A 20,674-nucleotide genomic window follows, 5' to 3' on the forward strand; every position below is an offset into this window, starting at 1 on the left:
TCCCCAGCAGCCGACAGATACAGCATGTCCGAAGAAGCAGCATGCATCTCTTCTGCGGGCGCAGAGCAAGCGATTATGCAAAGCCGGCGACTCCAACGACGCCTAACAGAACCTCAGTGTCCGTCCTCCCCTGCGACCACAACCAATGTGCCAAGCCCCCCAGAGTGGGCCCTATCACTGTCACATTTCATGCAATTGAGTCCCTTCAGGCCTCAGATGGAGGCAGGGACAGTGGCTCGCCGGCCTTAGACGGGACCTCCACCTCATAAGAGCCTCTCGCCTGCAGTGGCCGCTCTCACTCCAGGCAGACCCAAAGGGAAACGAATCCACATGGTGTCGCCCAGTCCATCCGGTGCCTTGGCATCCATAAGTTCTGCTTCTCTCTCCCCGTCACCAGTGGTTGATAGCGAGCAGACCTCAGAATTCGACTCAGGCAAGCCCCTTGACCTGGATACTCCAGCATCACGTGAAACAGTGGACAGCCTCATAGAAGCCGTCAATCAGACCTTGGGGATTGAGGATGATCCCACAGCGGCTACGGGGCATGAAGTGGCATTTAAGCAAGTGAAGCGCCCGCACAGAATTTTTTCCTCTCACCTGGTGTTTGAGGACATAGTGCAGCGGCACAGAGAACGTCCAGACAGGTGTTTCTCGAGTCAAAAGGCACTCGAAACAAGGTATCCGTTTGCTCCGGACCTCCGTAAAAAATGGATGGAATCCCCGATGGTGGATCCTCCGGTTTCGCGCCTAGCCACTAAGACCCTGCTATCCGCCCCTAGTGTTTCCTCAATTAAGGATCCCATGGATGACCTTATAGAGAGCTTAGCTCGCTCAGTATGTGAGGCGTCTGGGTCAGCGCTCGCTTCTTCATTCGCAGCAACTTGGGTAGCCAAGGCTATGATATCATGGTCAGAAACATTAAACAAGGTCGCGCAGGAGCAGGATCTTCCTGCAGAGATTTTGGAGGTTGCAGGTCAGATGGCGATGGCAGGAGACTAGGTAATCAATGCGTCTTTGGATGCGGATAATTGCTCGGCACTTGCTGCCGCTAATGTAATATCTATCAGAAGAGCCCTATAGTTAAGGACATGGCGAGTCGATTCTACTTCTAAGAAGTCCTTGACTTCCCTGCCTTATCAGTGCGACAACCTATTTGGGGAGAAGTTGGATCAACTTATCTCCGACTCCACAGGAGGAAAGAGCGGGTTTCTCCCTCAACAAAAGGTCAAAACGCTTTTTTGTCACCCGTTTTCGGGCCTTCCGCAACCCCGGGTGGACTACAGCGGCCAATTCCGCCGCCTCAGGCCGCCCCAACCAGGATAGAGAGCGGCAGGTCTCATATAGAGCCAACCATTGGGGATAATGCATACTCAGCAGCCCAGATCGAGGGGATCCAGATCCCAAAGATCGTCGGCCAAATGACTCGAGGCCTTTACCAGACAACACCGGCTGTTGTGAGTTCATTTTCCCCTTCGTCACTGAGGTCTGGTGAACTCCCTATTCTGGTGAAGGAAGGTAATGAGCCTGATTATCAGGCACCTGAGTCTAATGAGGATGACTGGCTGAGTGGAGTCACTGACTGGATATAAGGCTGCCGACGCCCTTCTGCCCTGCGAGTGATTTCTCTGTGGACTTCTAGGACACCAGTCTGATTCCTGCTTCCCTAAAGCTAAGTTTTCTGCTTTGCCTGTTTGCATTTATGTTTTGTTTTTGTTTTCCTTGCATTTCTGGATTCTGCCATTCCCTGCTGGGATGAGCTGAATCTCCTTTTGCCGTTTGCTCTGTCTTCAGAATATTCCTGAGTACTGACATAGCTTTTTTGAAGCCTAGCGTCTTCAGGGCCTTTTTCACTGTCAGTCTGTTGGCTCTTATTTTCATAGGGTTTTTCACGGATTGCAGACAGCAGCCTTCCTGTCCTTTCCTATCTAGGTAGTTTGGGCCCCGTCTTTGCTCAGTCTGTCTTTCTGTCTGTGTTAGTGTTTTCATCTTGCTTCACCGTCATTATATGTTGGGGGCTGCCTTTTGCTTTGGGGTCTGCTCTGGGGCAGTTTAGATTTCCCCTTTCTTTAGGCCTATTTAATTCTCCAGCTGTGATCGAGGGGTCTAGGGCATCGTAGGAACCCCCCACGGCTACTGTTAGTTGTTGTGATAGGATCAGGGGTCTGCAATCCGATAGCTGCCAACCTCTCTGGTTTTCTGCACTTAGCTAGCATTTCTGTTTTTGCCTCCTACGGTGACTCAATCATAACAACCGGCAAGGTGGGCGGCCGCCTACTCCGGTTTCACCACGTCTGGGTCAATGTCGCTCACGACGCATGGGGAAAGGAATTGGTGGCCTCAGGTTGCAAAATAGAATTTGTCAGATATCCTCCAAGATGGTTTTTTCTTTCCGGCTTCCCAGGGTGGATACCTAGGCAGGGCTCTTTTGGGAGCCATCAAATCGCTCCAGCACAACAGAGTCATTGCTCCAGTGCCGGAACACAAAAGAGCTCAGGGGTTCTATTCCAACCTTTTTGCGGTTCCCAAAAAGAACGGGTCTGTCAAGCCTGTTTTGGACCTGAAGCTTCTGAACAAATTCATCAGTATCAGACATTTCCGGATGGAGTCTCTCCGTTCAGTCATATCGGCCATGGAGCATTGAGAATACTTGGCCTCAATAGACATAGAGCACGCATATTTGCATATTCCCATTTTTCCTCCTCATCAGAGGTTTCTACGCTTCACCATCGGCGATCAACATTTTCAGTTCGTAGCGCTACCCTTCGGGCTAGCCACGGCTCCCAGAGTGTTCACAAAGGTTATGGCAGTTGTCATGGCCACACTGTATTCTCGAGGCATAGTTGTCTTGCCTTATCTGGACGATCTCTTGGTCAAGGGCCCGTCAATACGGGCATGCGAGGAAAAGGTCAACATCACGCTAGTTGCTCTTGCCCGCTTAGGATGGTTGGCAATGCAAAGAAGTCATCCCTTGTGCCAGCTCAGAGGATCTCCTTCCTAGGAATAATCTTCGACACTTGCCGAGGGTTGGTAATTCTCCCTCAGGAAAGGGCGCTAGCTCTCCGGCAGGGTGTCTGGACACTTCGCCAACCAGTCCCTCATACCATCCGATCCGGGATGAGGATTCTAGGGAAAATGGTGGCAGCAATGGAAGCGATACCTGTCGCCCAGTTCCACCTTCACCCCCTGCAGCACGCCCTCTTGTCAGCCTGGGACAAGAATCCTTTCACGCTCGATTGGCGGTGCCGACTGTACTCTCAAGTCAGGCAGTCGCTTGGATGGTGGATAACCAGTTCCTCTCTGGCCCAGGGGAACCCTTTCCCCCCAGGTCATTGGCTGGTAATGACAACTGACGCCAGTCTCCTCGGTGGGGGAGTGGTGTTTCGCCACCACACAACCCAGGAACGGTGGTCGCCACAGGAGGCACGCCTCCCGATCAACTTATTGGAGATACGAGCAATTCGGCTGGCTCTGCAGAAGTTTCATCACTTTCTTGCAGGCCGCCCCGTCCGGATTCAGTCGGACAACACCACGGCGGTGGCTTGCATAAATCAAGGGGGCACCCGCAGCGGAGCAACCATGCGCGAGGTGGGGCTCATTCTTCAGTGGGCCGAAGCAAACCACTCAATGATTTCGGCTGTCCACATTCCTGGGCGTGGAAAATTGGGCGGCAGACTTTCTCAGCCGGCAGGGTCTTGCATCCGGAGAGTGGTCTCTACATCCCGACGTTTTTCAGCAGATTTGTCAACTGGGGAGTTCTGATGTGGACCTGATGGCATTCACTCTGGAAGCCAAGGTGCCCACATATGTCGCTCAGGCCAGGGACCCGCAGGCATTCGCAGTGGATGCGTTGGTTCTGCCATGGAACCAGTTTCGCCTCCCATATCTATTTCCCCCACTGCCACTACTTCCGAGAGTCATCAAAAAGATCAAGACGGAAGGGGTGCCGGTGATTCTGCTGGCCCCGTCGAGCGTGGGACGCAGATCTAATGCAGCTGCTCGCCAACGTTCCTTGGCGTCTGCCAGAGCGCCCAGATTTACTGTCTCAAGGGCCGATTTGGCACCCGAACTCAGGGACCCTGTGTTTGACGGCATGGCCGTTGAATCTTGGATTCTAACCCAGGCAGGGTTCGGGAGCGATGTGTTCGCTATAATGATTAGCGCCCGAAGCCTGCTTCAGCACGAATCTACCACCACACCTGGAAGGTGTTCTTTGCTTGGTGTCGAGGCCGCGGTGTTTCTCCGCTGAGATTCTCGATCCCCAACATCTTGTCTTTTCTCCAGTCGGGCTTAGAGAGCCCGGATAGCTCAGTCGGTAGAGCATTAGACTCGGGCTTTGCCCCAAGTTCCCTCAGGAGACAAATATCGGCCTCATCCGTCCTGTTCCAGCGCAGAATTGCTACCAATTTGCAGGTGAAGACTTTTCATTCAGGGAGTCTCCCACTTGGTTCCTCCCTATAAGGCGCCTATGGACGCCTGGGACCTTAACATGGTCCTAAGTGTTCTGCAGGAAGCTCCATTTGAACTGCTTCAGGATATCTCTTTGAGGTACCTTTCCTGGAAAGTGGTGTTCCTAATGGCCATCACTTCCATCAGGCGGGCTTCAGAGCTGGCAGCCCTATCCTGCCGAGCTCCGTTCCTCACTTTCCATAAGGATAAGGTGGTCCTCAGACCAGCCCCTCCTTTTCTGCCGAAAGTCGTGTCCTCTTTTCACATCAATGAAGATGTTGTTTTGCCTTCATTTTGTCCAGCATCAGTACACCGTGTGGAAAGGGCTCTTCACACGTTACACCTGGCAAGAGCCCTCCGGAGGTACATGTCGCGGATGGCACCCTTTCGTCAGACGGACACGCTGTTCGTGCTCCCCGAAGGGCGCAGGAAGGGACTCACTGCCTCAAAATCGACCATAGCCAGATGGAGTCGTTTGACTATTCAGGAGTCCTACCGCATTAGAGGCACGCCGATTCCAGCAGGGTTCAGAGCGCACTCTACCGGGGCAGTGGGCGCCTTTTGGGCGCTTCGGCACCAGGCTTCAACGGAACAGGTTTGCAAGGCAGCAACCTGGTCCAGCCTGCACACATTTGCCAAACATTATAATATCCATGCTCAGGCCTCGGCGGATGCGAGTCTGGGTAGAAGGATTCTCCAAGCAGCGGTGGTGCACCTTTTAAACAAGAGGTGCATGTAGCGTGGATCGGTGAGTCAATTCTCCCACCCAGGGACTGCTTTAGGACGTACCACAGTATCTTTGTCCCCAATGAGGTGAAGGAGAAACATGGATTTTTGTGATAATTCACCGTAAAATCCTTTTCTCCGAGACGTTCATTGGGGGACACAGCACCCACCCTATTAGCCAGTTGACTCTGTTTTTGTTTAGTCAATACGCATTTATTTATGTGATATAAGGGTGGTCCTTTTCTGGACATGTTGTACCTGTATTAAGGCTGATTTTGTTGTCCTCCTACTGCTTTGGCACCAAACTGAGTTCTGCCTGCAATAGGGGTGAGGGTGTATACGACGGAGGATGAGCTAACCTCTTTTTTTCACTTAGTGTCAGCCTCCTAGCAGCAGAACCATACACCCACAGTATCTGTGTCCTCCAATGAGCGTCTCGGAGAAAAGGATTTTACGGTGAGTTATCACAAAAATCCATGTTTCTATTGCAAAAAAGAGTGATATTATCCAATGCATTTCTAAGGCTTCGGTATCCTTCCACAGGGATCCCTTCATTTTTGTAATAGAAGAGAGCCCGCAGTGTAGTGACATCACGCAGACATAGGACGTCAGCTTTTTCCTTTTCAAGCAGGTGGCAGGATAAACTTAGCCGGCTGCAACGCTGCTGACGCTGCATCATCCAACATAGTACAAATCCAGGACACAGTACGGCTTCATAATCAATTTGATCATCTCCTTAAGTGTACGTGTGCCCTAGCCTATTCTACCCAGCCATACATGTAGACGTCCAGTAATTCATTTATCAGTGTCATTTGTGAATGTAGCGCATATCTACTGTATATATTTACTGCGTTTCTACACGTTAAGCAAGAGGGCAAGCAGGTGCGTCAGCATATGCAGATTCTTGACACTGACAAAGTGGTAATGCCAGTCCATGAAATTTACGTCCGTGTAATATACATTTATTTACACCTGCAGGAGATGTGTTGGCATGGCTCGAGCTCTGGTTTCATGGATTCACGTCACTTCATAAATTCCATTATGCTTTTGAGCCTAAAGAATTCAGATTACAACCTCTCCTGAAATGGGGAAAACTAATACTTTCTCTACTCTTCTTGTCAGGACTCAAAGTAGCCCCAATGTTCCACCATAAATGAGTGCAACTTCGGTTTAATGTTGTTGGCGATGTAAAATATTTTTTATTCTTTGTTGATTGGCTTACGGTTCTTCATTTTGTATGATTTATGGTGAGATTGGCCTGCCTCACTTATGTGAGTGTAACTCCCTGGTAGTCTTTAAAAAAAGGTCTACATTACCTCTTCCAAATGCCCGAGATCTAAATTCAAGACATCTCAGCTCTGCACTATTATACACAGTTCTCTTTAAATGTATAATATTTCTTCTTGAAACTCATCTGTCAGAAAATATTGGCCCTTACAATAGTTTAGATTGCCAAGAGCCACCGAGCCCCATACTCTAATTACCCCAGAGAGGTTTCACCACTACTCATTTTTTACTGATGAAGATTGTTGAGTTAGACAATAGTACATCTACTTAAATGATCAATCTTCAGTTTTCAACTACAGTAGTTAGTGCCCAAAGTGCTGATTTAACCTCTTCCCGCAACCAGTTTTGTCTTCCTAATCAGACCCCATTTTTCAAATCTGACGTGTGTCAATTTATGTAGTGATAACTTTGAAATTCTTCACAAAGGATAATAGGAAACAAATTGGCATTACAAGTTATTTTCCAACTTCTCTTGAATACGACAAAACCCTATATACAGTTGTACACTACTGTCTGGGCACATGGCAGGGTTAAGAAGGGAAAGAGCGCCATTAAGTTGTATGAAGGCAAATTTTGCTGGAATAATTTGATGACAAAATTTATTGTGGCATTGTTCATGGTCAATTAGCAGCTCAAAAGATGGCTACCATAAAGAAGCTTGGCGCTTTCTACTCCATTTTCCAGATCCAAGGGATTGTCTTGTTCATCACCCTTTAACCCTCCTACATGGATTTGGACTTACACAAGGACTCCTAGGCTTGGGAGATGGTGTCACCTGCTGTTTTGTGGTGTGAAATAGCAAGAAGAGTAGATAGTCGAGTCAGAACCAGGAAAGGAGAGAAAATAAAAAGTTATAAGACGCAAGAGTAGTCCGTAAACAGAGCGGGTTCATAACAGGAAGCAAATACACAAGCTGGGAGCTGAGCACCGAGGACTGAACTAGAGCAGGCCAAGGCTGTATCTGGTAGCTTTCGGTAATATGCTTCAAGCTTTAGTAGGGTGTGGTGCTTTCCAGTTGGCTGAAGCAGGTAACAGATTGCTCCAGCTGGACAGCACACAAACACATACTTCCAGACTGGACGGTACTACTGGTCCCAGGCACCCTAATCTTAGTGGCTGAACAGTGCCTGTGCCGCCTAAAGCTTCTGTTTCTAACGTCGCCTCCATCACCGGTGCTGCCTGCAGAATGAATAAGATGGCACCTGGTGACAGAAGCAGACGTCACAGAAGCAGATCCCAGAGAAATTGGGACATACCGTTTGCGGAAGTCTTAATATGGCAAAATGTCAGAAATCCAGAGCAGTAGAAATACTCATAAAGTGACTACATTTTTGAAATTATAAGCCTCGGTGAATTAATCTCTAGTAGTGACTATTTTGACTTCACAGGCACTTAGCGGAAATTAGCACACAGGGGATGTTGGAGAGTGAAAAATACAAATATGCCATATTATTGCCCAAGAAGATTGGAGACACAAAAGCGCAATAGGGTCTTATCTCACGTTGCATAGGGTACACCCGCCAAGAGAACTACTCACCTAAGTGTATATTATTGCACAACACATAGTGCCCAGATTGTGCTCCACTAGATACGCACATTGAAAGCTAGGTGGGTCAAGAGTCTTTGAGCCACTAATAATGTAGACACCTGTTTTTTTTCTCTGACAGATGATGGACCTGAGTGGGGACTTGTTTTTGTGAGATGAGTAGGAGTTTTTATTGGTGTTATTTTCGCCTACATATCATTGATGGGTGGCTTTTTTATTATTTATTATATTTGAGCAGCAGAATGAGCAAACAGTTGAACACCACACTCAATTGGTTCATCCTCTTAACTTTTTCTATTAGACTTTGAACTGTCATTGACTTATTTAGTCATTCAATATTTTTACATAACTTGCCATTTTTACAGACAGTTTAAGTAGCCATTTTCAAAAATATAAAATTCAAGGATATTTTATTCAAAAATAATTGTTTTTTTTTCTTAGCAGATGACTGTACCAGGAGTTCAAGACAGCTGATATCTTCAATTTTTAAATCAGATGATCTTGAAATCCCACAGGATGCAACTGAAGTGAATGCCATTGCTCCAGATATACCATCATCCCTTCACAGCAAAGATCTGTCATCTGATCCCTTGAAACAGGTCCTGTCTTCTGACTTATTACCGACTACTAAGGAAAGTGAAAGTCACAAAATAAGCATTAAAAAACAATCTGCTCCTAAAGAAAATAAGTCATTTTCACATTCAGAAGATGGAAATAGTTTTCCCCTCAAAAAGTCGTTTCTTAAACATCAAAAAAATCACACAACGGAGAAAAGATTTTCTTGTTCCAAGTGTGGGAAATGCTTTAACCGGAATGCAGAGCTTGTTAGGCATGAGAGAACTCACACAGGGGAGAAGCCATTTTCATGTTCAGAATGTGGGAAGTGTTTTAACCAGAAATCAGATGTGGTTAAGCACCTGAGAACGCACACAGGGGAGAAACATTTTTCCTGTTCAGAATGTGGGAAATATTTTAACCATAAATGTAATCTTGTTAGACACCAGAGAACTCACACAGGGGAGAAGCCTTTTTGCTGTTCAGAATGTGGGAAGTGTTTTAACCAGAGATCAGCTTTGGTTAAGCACCAGAGAATTCACACAGGGGAGAAGCCTTTTTCCTGTTCAGAATGTGTGAAATGTTTTATCCAGAAATCAGATTTTGTTAAACACCAGAGAAGTCATACAGGGGAGAAGCCCTTTTGCTGTTCAGAATGTGGAATGTGTTTTCACCAAAAATCAAGTTTTGTTATTCACCAGCGAACCCACACAGGGGAGATGCCTTTTTCCTGTTCAGAATGTGGGAAGTGTTTTAACCACAAATCAGATTTGGTTAAGCACCAGAGAACTCACACAGGGGAGAAGCCTTTTTTCTGTTCAGAATGTGGGAAATGTTTTAACCAGAAATCAGATTTGGTTAAGCACCAGAGAACTCACACAGGGGAGAAGCCTTTTTCATGTTCAGAATGTGGCAAATGTTTTACACAGAAATCAAATGTTGTTAAGCACCAGAGAACTCACACAAGGAAGAAGCCTTTTTTCTGTTCATAATAATAATAATAGTAATAATAATAAGCGCTTTACAGTTTAACAGTTTCAAACACAACGGTCGTAACAACGTTAATAATACAATAATTAAAGCAAAATAAAATGACCCTGTTTGTGAGAGCTTACAATCTATATAGTGGGCTATTTATATGGATACACCTCAATAAAATGGGAATGGTTGGTGACCCAGATCGGCTTGCTGAATTTGCAGAATGGGCAAAAGAAATATTGGAACAGGACCCTCAGTTTACACAGAACATTATGTTCAGTGATAAGGAAAACTTTTTTGGGTGGGCCATTTATATGGATACAACTAAATATAATGGGAATGGTGACAGTTTTCTTGTGTAGGGTGTCTTGCATTGAAATCTGCTGCAATGACCCCAGTACTGTGTTCACCAGACATCAACACAATTTCTATCCGCTCCTCGTGTGTTAACCTCTGCGACATGTCAATGGCTGTAAATAAAGAGAAACTTGTAAATAACTCATGAAAGAATAAAGTTACATTAAAACCAAGCACACCATTGTCTTGTGAAATTCTCAATAAGTGTGATGTATCACATGACCTTCTTCCTATTGAAAAAAATAAAGTTGGATCCAAAATGGCCGACTTCAAGATGGCCGCCATGGTCACCACCCATCTTGAAAAGTTTTCTGCCTCCCATATACTAATTTGCCACAAACAGGAGGCTGACATCACCAACTATTCCCATTTTATTTAGGTGTATCCATATAAATGGCCCACCCTGTACAATGAGGTGGGGGAGATACAAAGTACAGGTGTGTATTTACAATGATAGTCCAGCCAGCTTGAGGGAGTCGGGGATAGGTAGAGATAGTGAATTGGCTATACACACACACTTACACATAAAATTACTTTGATTAGGGAACGTGATAGGCTGCTCTGAACAAATGTGTTTTGAGGGAGCACCTAAAACTGTGCAAGTTGTGGCTGGTCCTAAATTCTTGTGGTAGAGCATTCCAGAGGATTGGCGCAACACGGCAGAAGTCTTGGAGTCGGGAATGGGAGGTGCAGATGAGTGCAGAGGTTAGTCAAAAGTCGTTTGCAGAGCGCAGCGATCGCCTAGACATAAATGAAGGAGGAGAATTAATGGGGTGCTGCACTGTGGAGACCTTGGTGGGTGAGAACAAGTACTTTGAATTGGATCCCATAATGAATGGGTAGCCGGTGTAACGACTGGCGAAGAGTGGATGCGTCCGAGTACCAAATAGCCAGATGGACGACCCTGGCTGCTGCATTAAGGATGGACTGGAGAGGCGAAAGTCGAGTGAGGGGGAGGCCAATTAATAGAGCATAACAGTAGTCCAAACGGCAGTGGATCACGGCGACAGTGATGGTTTTTGTTGTCTCCATGTTGAGAAAAGTGCAGATTCTGGAGATGTTCTTTAGGTGAAAGCGGCAAGAGCGGGCAAGAGATGGTATATGGGAGGTGAAGGAGAGATTGGTGTCAAACATAAAACCCAGGCAGCGCACCTGCTGCCGGGGTGTTATAGTGCTGGGTCGCCCTCCCAGGGCTGTGGGGTACTCGGTACCGGGCCGATGTAAGGGGAATGTGTCACAGCATCGGTGACCCTGTCCGTGGCCCTGGGCGCCCAAATCAATGGTGGTTTTTAATGTAGTTTATATGAATAGTTTGTGACGCCACCTGTGGTGTTCGGCAAGGGAGGTGTTAAGCCGACGCTGCATGCAGATCCGCTGGGACTGATGGTGTGGTGCAGCAAAGATGGTGTAGCTCCCCACAGGTCGAGCTGTAGTCCCAGGGCAGTGTAGGTGCTATGGATGAGGAGAGGCACAGGATGGTATGGATGCTGGTACCCAGATGTAGCGGTGCTGAAGGTGTTGCGCACAAATGAAAGGAGGATACCAGAGCTGCAGTTTCAAAGCTTTACTCACAGTTCGTGGTACACACTGGTGCCTGCCTCCGTGCCGTGTCCTCCGGGGTAAAGACTCAACCAACCTCCCAACTTACCCAGACAGTGGGGCACCACACCTTAGGAGAAGGTGCAGTACCTCTGTGGCGACTGAGCCTCAGGGGCGCCACAGTGCCACCAGCAGAAAGGGAAATGTCAGATTTAGGGAGTTTAGTAGACGGTGGGAGTGGAAGTTCAGTTGTGGAAAGGCTGAGTTTCAGATAGAGCGCGTACATGATGTTGAAGACTGCAGACAGTCACTGGCGTTCTGTAGTACAGCGGGGGGGTAAGGTCAGAGGATGATGTTTATAGTTGTGTCTCATCAGCATGAAGATGGTACTGAAACCCAAATCTGCTGATGGTTTGTCCATTTGGGGTCATGTAGAGAAAGAAGAGAAGGGGGCCAAGTACTGAGCCCTGAGGTACCCCAACAGTTAGAGGAAGAGGAGATAAAGTGGAGGCAGCGAACAAAACACTGAAGGAGTGGTCAGAAAGATAGGAATAGAACCAGGAGAGAGCAGTGTCCTTAATACCTAGTGACTGGAACCTAGAGAGTAGGATATGGTGGTCAACAGTGTCGAAAGCTGCAGAAAAGTCAAGGAGAATGAGCAGAGAGTGGTCACCGTTAACATTTTGCCGTCAGAAGGTCATTGGTCACTTCGATGAGTGCAGTTTCTGTCGAATGTAGGGGGCGGAAGTTGGACTGTGAAGGGTCTAGGAGGAAGTGAGTGGAGTGGTAACAGGTAAGGCGGGAGTAGACCATGTGCTACAAGAGTTTAGAGATGAAGGGGAGATTGGAGACTGGTCTGTAGCTATTTGTGCAGGATGGGTCGAGAGCGGGTTTCTTTAATAATGGAGTAATGATAGCGTTTGAAGGAGGAGGGGGAAAATGCCTGAGGAGAGGGAGAGATTAACGATTGTAGTTAGGTGAGTTGTTGTGACGACTAGAGAGAAAGACTGGAGGAGATGTGAGGGAATGGGGTCAGTAGTGCATGTAGTTGGTCAAGAAGAGAGGAGCCTGGAGACTTTTTCTTCTGTGATGGGATCAAATGTGGAGAGTGATCCAGGGGAAATGCAGGGAGGGATGAGAGACACGGCACCTGGTGGCTGGGAGCGGATTTCCTGATGGATACTATCTATTTTCGCTATAAAGTGGGAGGCCTGGTCATCAGCACATATTTCTGTGATAGGGGCTTGTGCTTTTGGCCTGAGGAGGGAGTGAAAGGTGTCAAAAAGTTTCTTGGGGTTGTTGGATAGTGAGGAGATCAGGGTGGTGAAGTATGTCTGTTTGGCGAGGTGAAGAGCAGAGCTATAGGTTGTTAACATAAATTTGAAGTGGATGAAGTCTTTTGGTGTGCGAGTTTTCCTCCCTAAGCATTCAGCACTCCTAGAGCATTGCTGGAGAAGTCGAGTTTGCGATGTGAGCCAGGGCTGTTTTACTCTGTGTTTGGAGGTTCAGAGGTTGAGGGGAGCTAGTTGGTCAAGGGTGCTTCTGAGAGTGTAATTGTAGTGGTGTACAGCCAGATCAGGACTGGAAAAAGAGGAGATTGGGGACAGTGATGAGTGTAGAGAATCTGAAAGTGTATGAGGGTAAATGGTTTGTAGATTTCTGAATGTGTGGTAGGTAGGAGAGTGCTGGGGTGGGCAAGGATTTGTGAGCGTGAAGGAGAGAATGTTGTGGTCAGAGAGGGGAAGCAGTGCGTTATCAAGGTAGGAGATTGAACAGAGCTGGACAAAGATCATTTCAAGGGTGTTACCATCTTTGTGTGTTTGAGAGCTGTACGAGGCTGAGAGAAATGGTTAGTAACACTACAGGGTCAGGAGAGAGGGATTGTGGGAGCTGGTTTGAGATAATTTAGCAGCTGCTCCATCACACCAGGGGGTGGATAGATGATCAAAAACATTAGTCATGACTCCATCTCTATGCTATAACACCTTTTCCAAGATAATATCTACAATGACTAATGCAACAGATGAATTAAAGCAATAATTCAGCAAGCAGAGTTCTATGTTCTATACCATTAAAGTTATTAGAGGATAACAAGGCAATAGTTGATAGACAGCAGAGTTCTATGTTCTATAACATTAAAATAAATGTTGCAGGATGATAAACAGCAGATGACAGCAAGCAGAGGTTGTATTATTAAAAGAAATGTTGCAGGATGATAAACAGCAGATGACAGCAAGCAGAGGTTGTATTATTAAAAGAAATGTTGCAGGATGATAACCAGATGACAGCAAGCAGAGGTTGTACCATTAAAAGAATTGTTGCAGGATGATAAACAGCAGATGACAGCAAGCAGAGGTTGTATTATTAAAAGAAATGTTGCAGGATGATAAACAGCAGATGACAGCAAGCAGAGGTTGTATTATTAAAAGAAATGTTGCAGGATGATAACCAGATGACAGCAAGCAGAGGTTGTACCATTAAAAGAAATGTTGCAGGATGATAAACAGCAGATGACAGCAAGCAGAGGTTGTATTATTAAAAGAAATGTTGCAGGATGATAACCAGATGACAGCAAGCAGAGGTTGTACCATTAAAAGAATTGTTGCAGGATGATAAACAGCAGATGACAACAAAAAGAGGTTGTACCATTAAAAGAAATATTGAAGGACGATAAACAGCCGATGACAGCAAGCAGAGGGTGTACCATTAAAAGAAATGTTGCAGGATGATAAACAGCAGAAAACAGCAAGCAGAGGTTGTACCATTAAAAGAAATGTTGCAGGATGATAAACAGCAAATGAAAGCAAGCAGAGGTTGTACCTGTGTGAAGAGAGAAGATGGATGTTAATTCCTTGCCATGGATTAATTGCTTGTCTAGATGCTTAGCTTCAGGGATGCGCGCACCCACAGAATGTGGGACATGTTTTAGCCAGAAATCAAATTTTGTTAAGCACCAGAGAATTCACACAGAGGAGAAGCCTTTTTTCCTGTTCAGAATGCTGGAAATGTTTTAGCCAGAAATCAGATTTTGTTATGCACCAGAGAACTCACACAAAGGAGAAATCTTTTTCATGTTCAGAACGTGGGAAATGTTTAACTGGAAAGCGCATCTGGATGGCCACTAGAGAACTCACACAGGGGAGAAGCCTTTTTCATGTTCAGAATATGGGAAATGTTTTAACCGGAAAGCACATCTTGGATGGTCACCAGAGAACTCACACAGGGGAGAAGCCTTTTTCATGTTCAGAATATGGGAAATGTTTTAACCGGAAAGCGCATCTGGATGGCCACTAGAGAACTCACACAGGGGAGAAGCCTTTTTCATGTTCAGAATATGGGAAATATTTTAACCGGAAAGCACATTTGGATGGTCACCAGAGAACTCGCACAGGGGAGAAGGCATTTTCATGTTTAGAATGTCGGAAATGTTCATATCCATCTTTGATGGGTAATTCATAAAAATTCTCTTAACATAGAAGATCTCCACTGACAGGATCCGATATTGGAGAGACTTGAATGAGAAGATGAGCCAACGTAACATAATAAAGAATTCTGTGTAATAATACAATTACTAGAGATAATAAGGGAAACATATGAGGAGATAGAATGTGTAGATGTATTCTGTAGTCTTGCATGGGCTGGAATACAAGTAGAATTACTGACTAAGCCATCTCCTCCATGCTCCCAATCACTGGCTATGTTACTACCTGCTTCACAAACTGATTTGCGGTCGGAATCACAAGTTCGTTGGGACTGACCAGGAAATACAGAGACTGGCGGGGACCCAGTCAGCATTGATATTTTTATTATTTTACAACACTCAGCTTTTTTCCCTGACATCTACAGTACTAATAAAACCTATATATTTTAGGCTACAGACAACAAGCAGTTTCTTTCTCAGAGTCTACAGATAAGTACTTTTCTCATAGACTCATCTTCTATATTGCTAATTCTCAGTTGGTTTTTATACTTTGAGGTAAGGTGCCGGTCCAGCAAAGAAATGTGCTGGTATTAAAAAAACGTGCTGGTATTAATAAAAATGTTTTGGAATCCCAAGACTCTTCATTCCTGCAGTGCAACACGCTTGAACGTGCCAGCTTCCATTTTTGCCAAAAGGCTAATTTTTGTCTTATTTACCGACACTGGAATCTGCATTAGAAATACTGAAGGAGATATTCATTACACGCAGGGCCTGCGTTTGGGACAGGCAGACCAGGCAAATGTCTTGGGCCCCCACCTACAAAGTGGGCCCCCTGCATCTGCAGCCCAGAGGGTGTACAGTAGTGAATAATGCTGTGCATCCTCTGTAGTCCCAGAGTGTCACTCACACACACCCCTGCAGCCCCCCTCTCTCTTTCTCCCTGCAGTCAGGTTAGGCTAGAAGTTGAGGGGGGAGGGGCCGATTTCAGCACAGCAGAGGTCAAAGCCCGGCCAGCCAGGAAGATGCCTTCAGCCCTGTATGTCTGTTGTCTACTCCTGAGTCCTCATCATGGCTGCTCCTAGCACTGTCCTGAGAATGGATCTGTACAAGTGAAGCCTCAGAACCTGGTAAGTATACATGTATATGTGTATCTGTGTATGTACATGTGCAGTATACAGTGTGTGTGTCTGTATATGTAGTATGTGTATGCATATATGCAGTATATAGTATGGTTGTGTATATCTGTGGTGCATGTGAGTATGTATATATATACATATAAAAAATACCCCAAAAGAACATCCTTATTCCATTATTAGTAAAATACATAGGTAATGCCTCATAAAATCTAATAGTATGGAGACGATTCTCAATTAAATTAGAAAGAAGAGAACATAGAATCCAGATCCATTTCAAACATATATATATTTATTTGTCAAAAAGAAGACACACATCAGAAATACAGGATAGTGAAAAAAACCAATAAAACGGGTAATCATAAATGGCCTGATACTAGAAAAAACAAGTGGACAACCTGTGATAAGCATGGATACCCAAACAAATCTTTTTGTTATATATATGAAGTATTATATTAAACCCGGTTGGTGACTAAATACAAATGCCAGTAGATGGTAAATAATACACTGAATGTAGATCGCCTGTGTTGCAAAAAAATGTAAATTATATGGCTCCCGTATGTCAAGAGGAAAAATTCGGCGAAGAATGTAATAATCCAATATGTATATAATCAGATGGGAGAGAAAAAAACAACAATTATAAGTGCAGCACTGGTTGTAAAATGGCATAGAAAGTAGTCATTACACCAACCAAGTGGTGTATAGTGAAATGTATTGCTCAGAGGTCGCTTGTAAGGCTTCCCCTGAGCAATATTATATATTGCACTAAACCCGGGTAAAAGATGACAGTACCAATTGCTGGTAGACTGGGTATAAATCAGCCAGTGCTGAGATCGATGGTGTCACCCGCGTATATTGAAAAGTAAAGTGACAATTAGCACAATTGTCTATCACTGTTATATAAAAGCAGGGGAAAAAAGAGCAACCACCACTCACTGCACTGGCCGTGGTATATCCTAAAGCTGAGTCTGTTCAGAACTCAGCGGTACACCATGTAAACAGCATGTAATGAAACGTGACAAGAAACCCTGTGGGAAAAGTGAAAATAAGCTTAAATAAGCTAGGTAAAAATACCCATCATGTCCTGGTATGTAGCAGGCGCCGACTTGTGTACCCCTACGCGCGTTTCGCGGTGTACAAGACCGCTTCCTCGGGGGGTTATAGCCACTATAACTGTGAACGTCCCAGTTAAATGTCTGGCTGGGAGCAGTCATCTGATTGTTGTGAGCCTATCAGTGGGGAGAATCTCACGTATGCGTGGTGCTGCTGGTGCTGCCTCCTAGTCAGCTGACGTCATCCAGGGACGACCAGCACCAGACCGCTGCCTAGTCAACAGCCAGGACCAGCGGTGTATGGATCGCAGTAAACAGACGCCACGTGGGGACGGCCGTCTGCCCCATATATCACACGCCAATATGACGTGTGGTGCACATAAATCCCATCATGATAGGATCACATTACAGCAGATGAGCTGATCCCTTATGAGCTAGGGAAAAAGGGGGGGAGGAGGGAATTGTGGGAGGGGAAAGGAGATGAAAAGAATGGGAGTGAATGTTATGCATATTAACTCTGCGTGTGCTACACATGAATGGCATGTATGTTGGACAAAAATAATAACACATATATCAATGCGAGCAGTGAATATGTGTACATCCATCAAACAGAGAAAATATATAATAAGAAGCAGACAAGATGTGATCACAGATACGTATCCTTCTATTCACATCAAGTCCTCTATTTACGTGCTTCAAAGTGTCTCTGCAGATAATTTGCCAACCACATGGTCATATGTCATTGCAGGCCGCAAGCCGTGGACTTTCCTGCCGGCTGTGACGGAGGTGGGTGGGCAGGCAGCGGCAGGTCCAGCGGGGGGGGGTCCGGCGGGTCCAGCAGCGGCAGTGGCGGGGGGGTCCAGCGGCGGAGGGGTCCCGGCGGTGTCCCACTGGTGGTACTGTGGAAGGGCCTGGTACCACCAGCGGGTGCCATATTGAAATACCCATTACTTGGGTATTTCAATATGGAGGTCGGCGTACTTCTGGTCGGCACAGTGGATTGTGGGATTCGGGGACATCCAGACGGAAGTGGGTGACGGACAATTTAAGGCAATTATATATATAGATATAATGTTTGTCCATGTATAGTGTATATCTGTGTATATGTGCTGCATATATAGTTCTGTAATTGTAATGTCGCCATAATAGGATCAGCAGTTTACGGTATGTCTAATGCCCGTGTCTTACATTAGGACCTGTTCACACTGTCTTTACTGCTCCCTATGTGTTCTGCCTGAATCCCCTATAGAACCATAGATTGCAATGACAGGAATGGAGTTCACATGAATTCCACATGTGATGTTTTTCTTTCTGAACGTGTCCGTCTGTTCCAACAGCCACAGAAAAGAGGACACTTTTAGATGAAAAACAAACTCTAAGGGTATGTGCATATGATCAGTAATCGCTGCGGGGCGGACGCTGTGTACTTGTGCAGCATCCAGATGTTACAGCATAGTGGATGGATCTCAAGAAATCCCATGCCCACTATGCATCCACAGATGTCCGCAACTCATCCGCAGAGATGGACATGCAGCGCGTCTTTCCAGATCGCAACATGTCTATTTATCTTGCGGAGACACCATAAATCTCACCCGTACAATGTATTGGACGCAGTGAATCCGCACGGTTTAGTGATCACAGATCGTTTGATCCTGATCGTGTGCACCCAGCCTAAGGAAATAAATCAGTCAATTTCAGAAAAAACAACAAATTAATTTGACCTCTGCTGGTGTCAACGGAGTTTGTTGCCCCAGTGGAGATTTACATGAATCCTATTTTAGAGGGATTCAGGCAGCGCCCCCGGACTCACTGCAGAAGCGCAGTGTGAACAGAGCTTACTATACTATTGTGTGGAATAGGGCAGTCTACTATACTATTCCGCACTGTCCCAGTGCAACAGCCAGACACGGACACCGGCCAGACACGGACACCGGCCAGACAAGGACAGCGGGCAGACACAGACACCGGGCAGACACTGACATCGGGCAGACACGGACACCGGCCTGGAGACTTTTTTTATAAAACTGTTGCTGTCATCTTTCAGCATTTCTGCAGCATTTTTTCCTATTCAAATGAATGGAACCCAAAAATGCAATTGAAAAGGCTGCAAAAATGCAGAATATTTCCTGCCAACACTGTAGATCAATCCGAAACAAAAATGGTGCATGTGAACAGACACTACCGGGGATTTCTGAGAATGTAAAAATAATTAGCATGAACTGATAAATCCCCTGCGGCTCCAGCACTGATGCTTCGGTGGTGTCTGCAAGTCTCAGCACTGGTCTGCAGGGGTATGGTGGCTCTGGGGGTCTCTGCCAGTCTCAGTACTGGGCTGCAGTGGTCTTGTGGTGTAAGGCTATGTGCACACTTAGTTTTTTGCCTCTGCAGATTTTGTAGAGAAAACTGCAGGTAAATCCGCAGGACAAAAGTCCTGCGGTTTACCTGCGGTTTTGCCCTGCGGTTTAAACCTCATAATGGATGAGGTGTAAAACTGCAGCGTTTCCGCACCAAACAATTGACATGCGGTGGTTTGTAAACCGCAGCAAAACCGCGCTGAAAAAACCGCAGCATGTGCACGGCTTTTGTTTATTTCCATAGGAAATAAAGGTACTGTACAACGTAGCAAAATCTGCTGCGGACCCGCAGGTGCAGAAACGCTGCAGAACTGCAGTAGAATCCGCACCGTGTGCACATACCCTAAGGGGGTGGTGTCGCTGTGGACAGTAAGAGACACGCTGCCACTTTAAGAGACAGCACCCACCTTGGCTGGTGTGATGGTACATTCTGTCTCCCCTGCAAAAGACTATTTGTGTTCTGCAAAGACTGGTGAGGGGAGGGGTTTGGCTCCTGTGTGGAGATTCTGAGCTGATGATGCTGGTGTGCCTGCAGCTGTGAGAAGAAGACGCATAGCTTGAGGCAGACTGAACTTTTGAGATTGTGTAGACTCTTCTGGGGATAATAAAGGTGGCTGTCCTGTGTTACTGTGAAGAGCCACAAAGAAATACAAGAAAGGAATCTGCAGTTTCCAGGAGCATCTCCAGGACTGTCAAGCAAGGAGAGGATCACATGTCGCAAAGCTTCCAGAGAGACATGCGCAAGATTGTATAGGACTGCTGGGTGCCCCCCAGGACTGGACTGAGTCTCCAATGTTACTGTGAGTTTAACCCCTTGTGTGCACATGTTAGAGCTTAGGATAGGCTGCAATAGCCAGAGCACGGCAGCCATGTGGCCTGCGTAGCAGAGGCCAGGTAGGCTATAGTTAGAGTAGCATCATACTGCGTTTATTGTGTTGTTTTGCCTGTTGGAAAATATATTGTTCAGTAATAATTGTAGCACCGTGCTATTTGACGGTCCAGCTAAAGAATATCACTCTTGTAAATTGTCTTTTGTCATTGCATACCCCTGTTTACTCCTTCCTATCACTATATTCCTTGCATGTCTATACATTTACCCTTTGCTGTTTGCACCTCATCTTGTGGACCGTAGTCTCCCTGCACGGTGGTGGTTTCCCTGGCCATCGCTTCAGTGGCTCCTGGGGGTCTCTGACAATCTCAGCACTGGGCTGCAGTGGTCTTGTGGCTCTGGGGGTCTCTGCCAGTCTTATCACTGGGCTGCAGTGGTCTTGTGGCTCTGG

General features: G+C 46.1%; 1 protein-coding gene across 1 annotated transcript in view; it reads left to right on the top strand.

The window, feature by feature from the left end:
• LOC141051177 (uncharacterized) overlaps positions 1 to 20,674 on the top strand; it is a 266,826-nt gene that overhangs the window by 134,292 nt on the left and 111,860 nt on the right. Inside the window, exon 16 of the mRNA XM_073548042.1 lies at positions 8,447 to 9,549. Within this exon, the coding sequence (XP_073404143.1) occupies positions 8,447 to 9,549 (1,103 nt within the window). The remainder of the gene's footprint in view (positions 1 to 8,446; positions 9,550 to 20,674) is intronic.

This window comes from Dendrobates tinctorius, unplaced genomic scaffold (assembly GCF_039654945.1).
Source record: "Dendrobates tinctorius isolate UK_male_01 unplaced genomic scaffold, ASM3965494v1 ptg000155l, whole genome shotgun sequence".
Taxonomy (NCBI): Eukaryota; Metazoa; Chordata; class Amphibia; order Anura; family Dendrobatidae; genus Dendrobates; species Dendrobates tinctorius.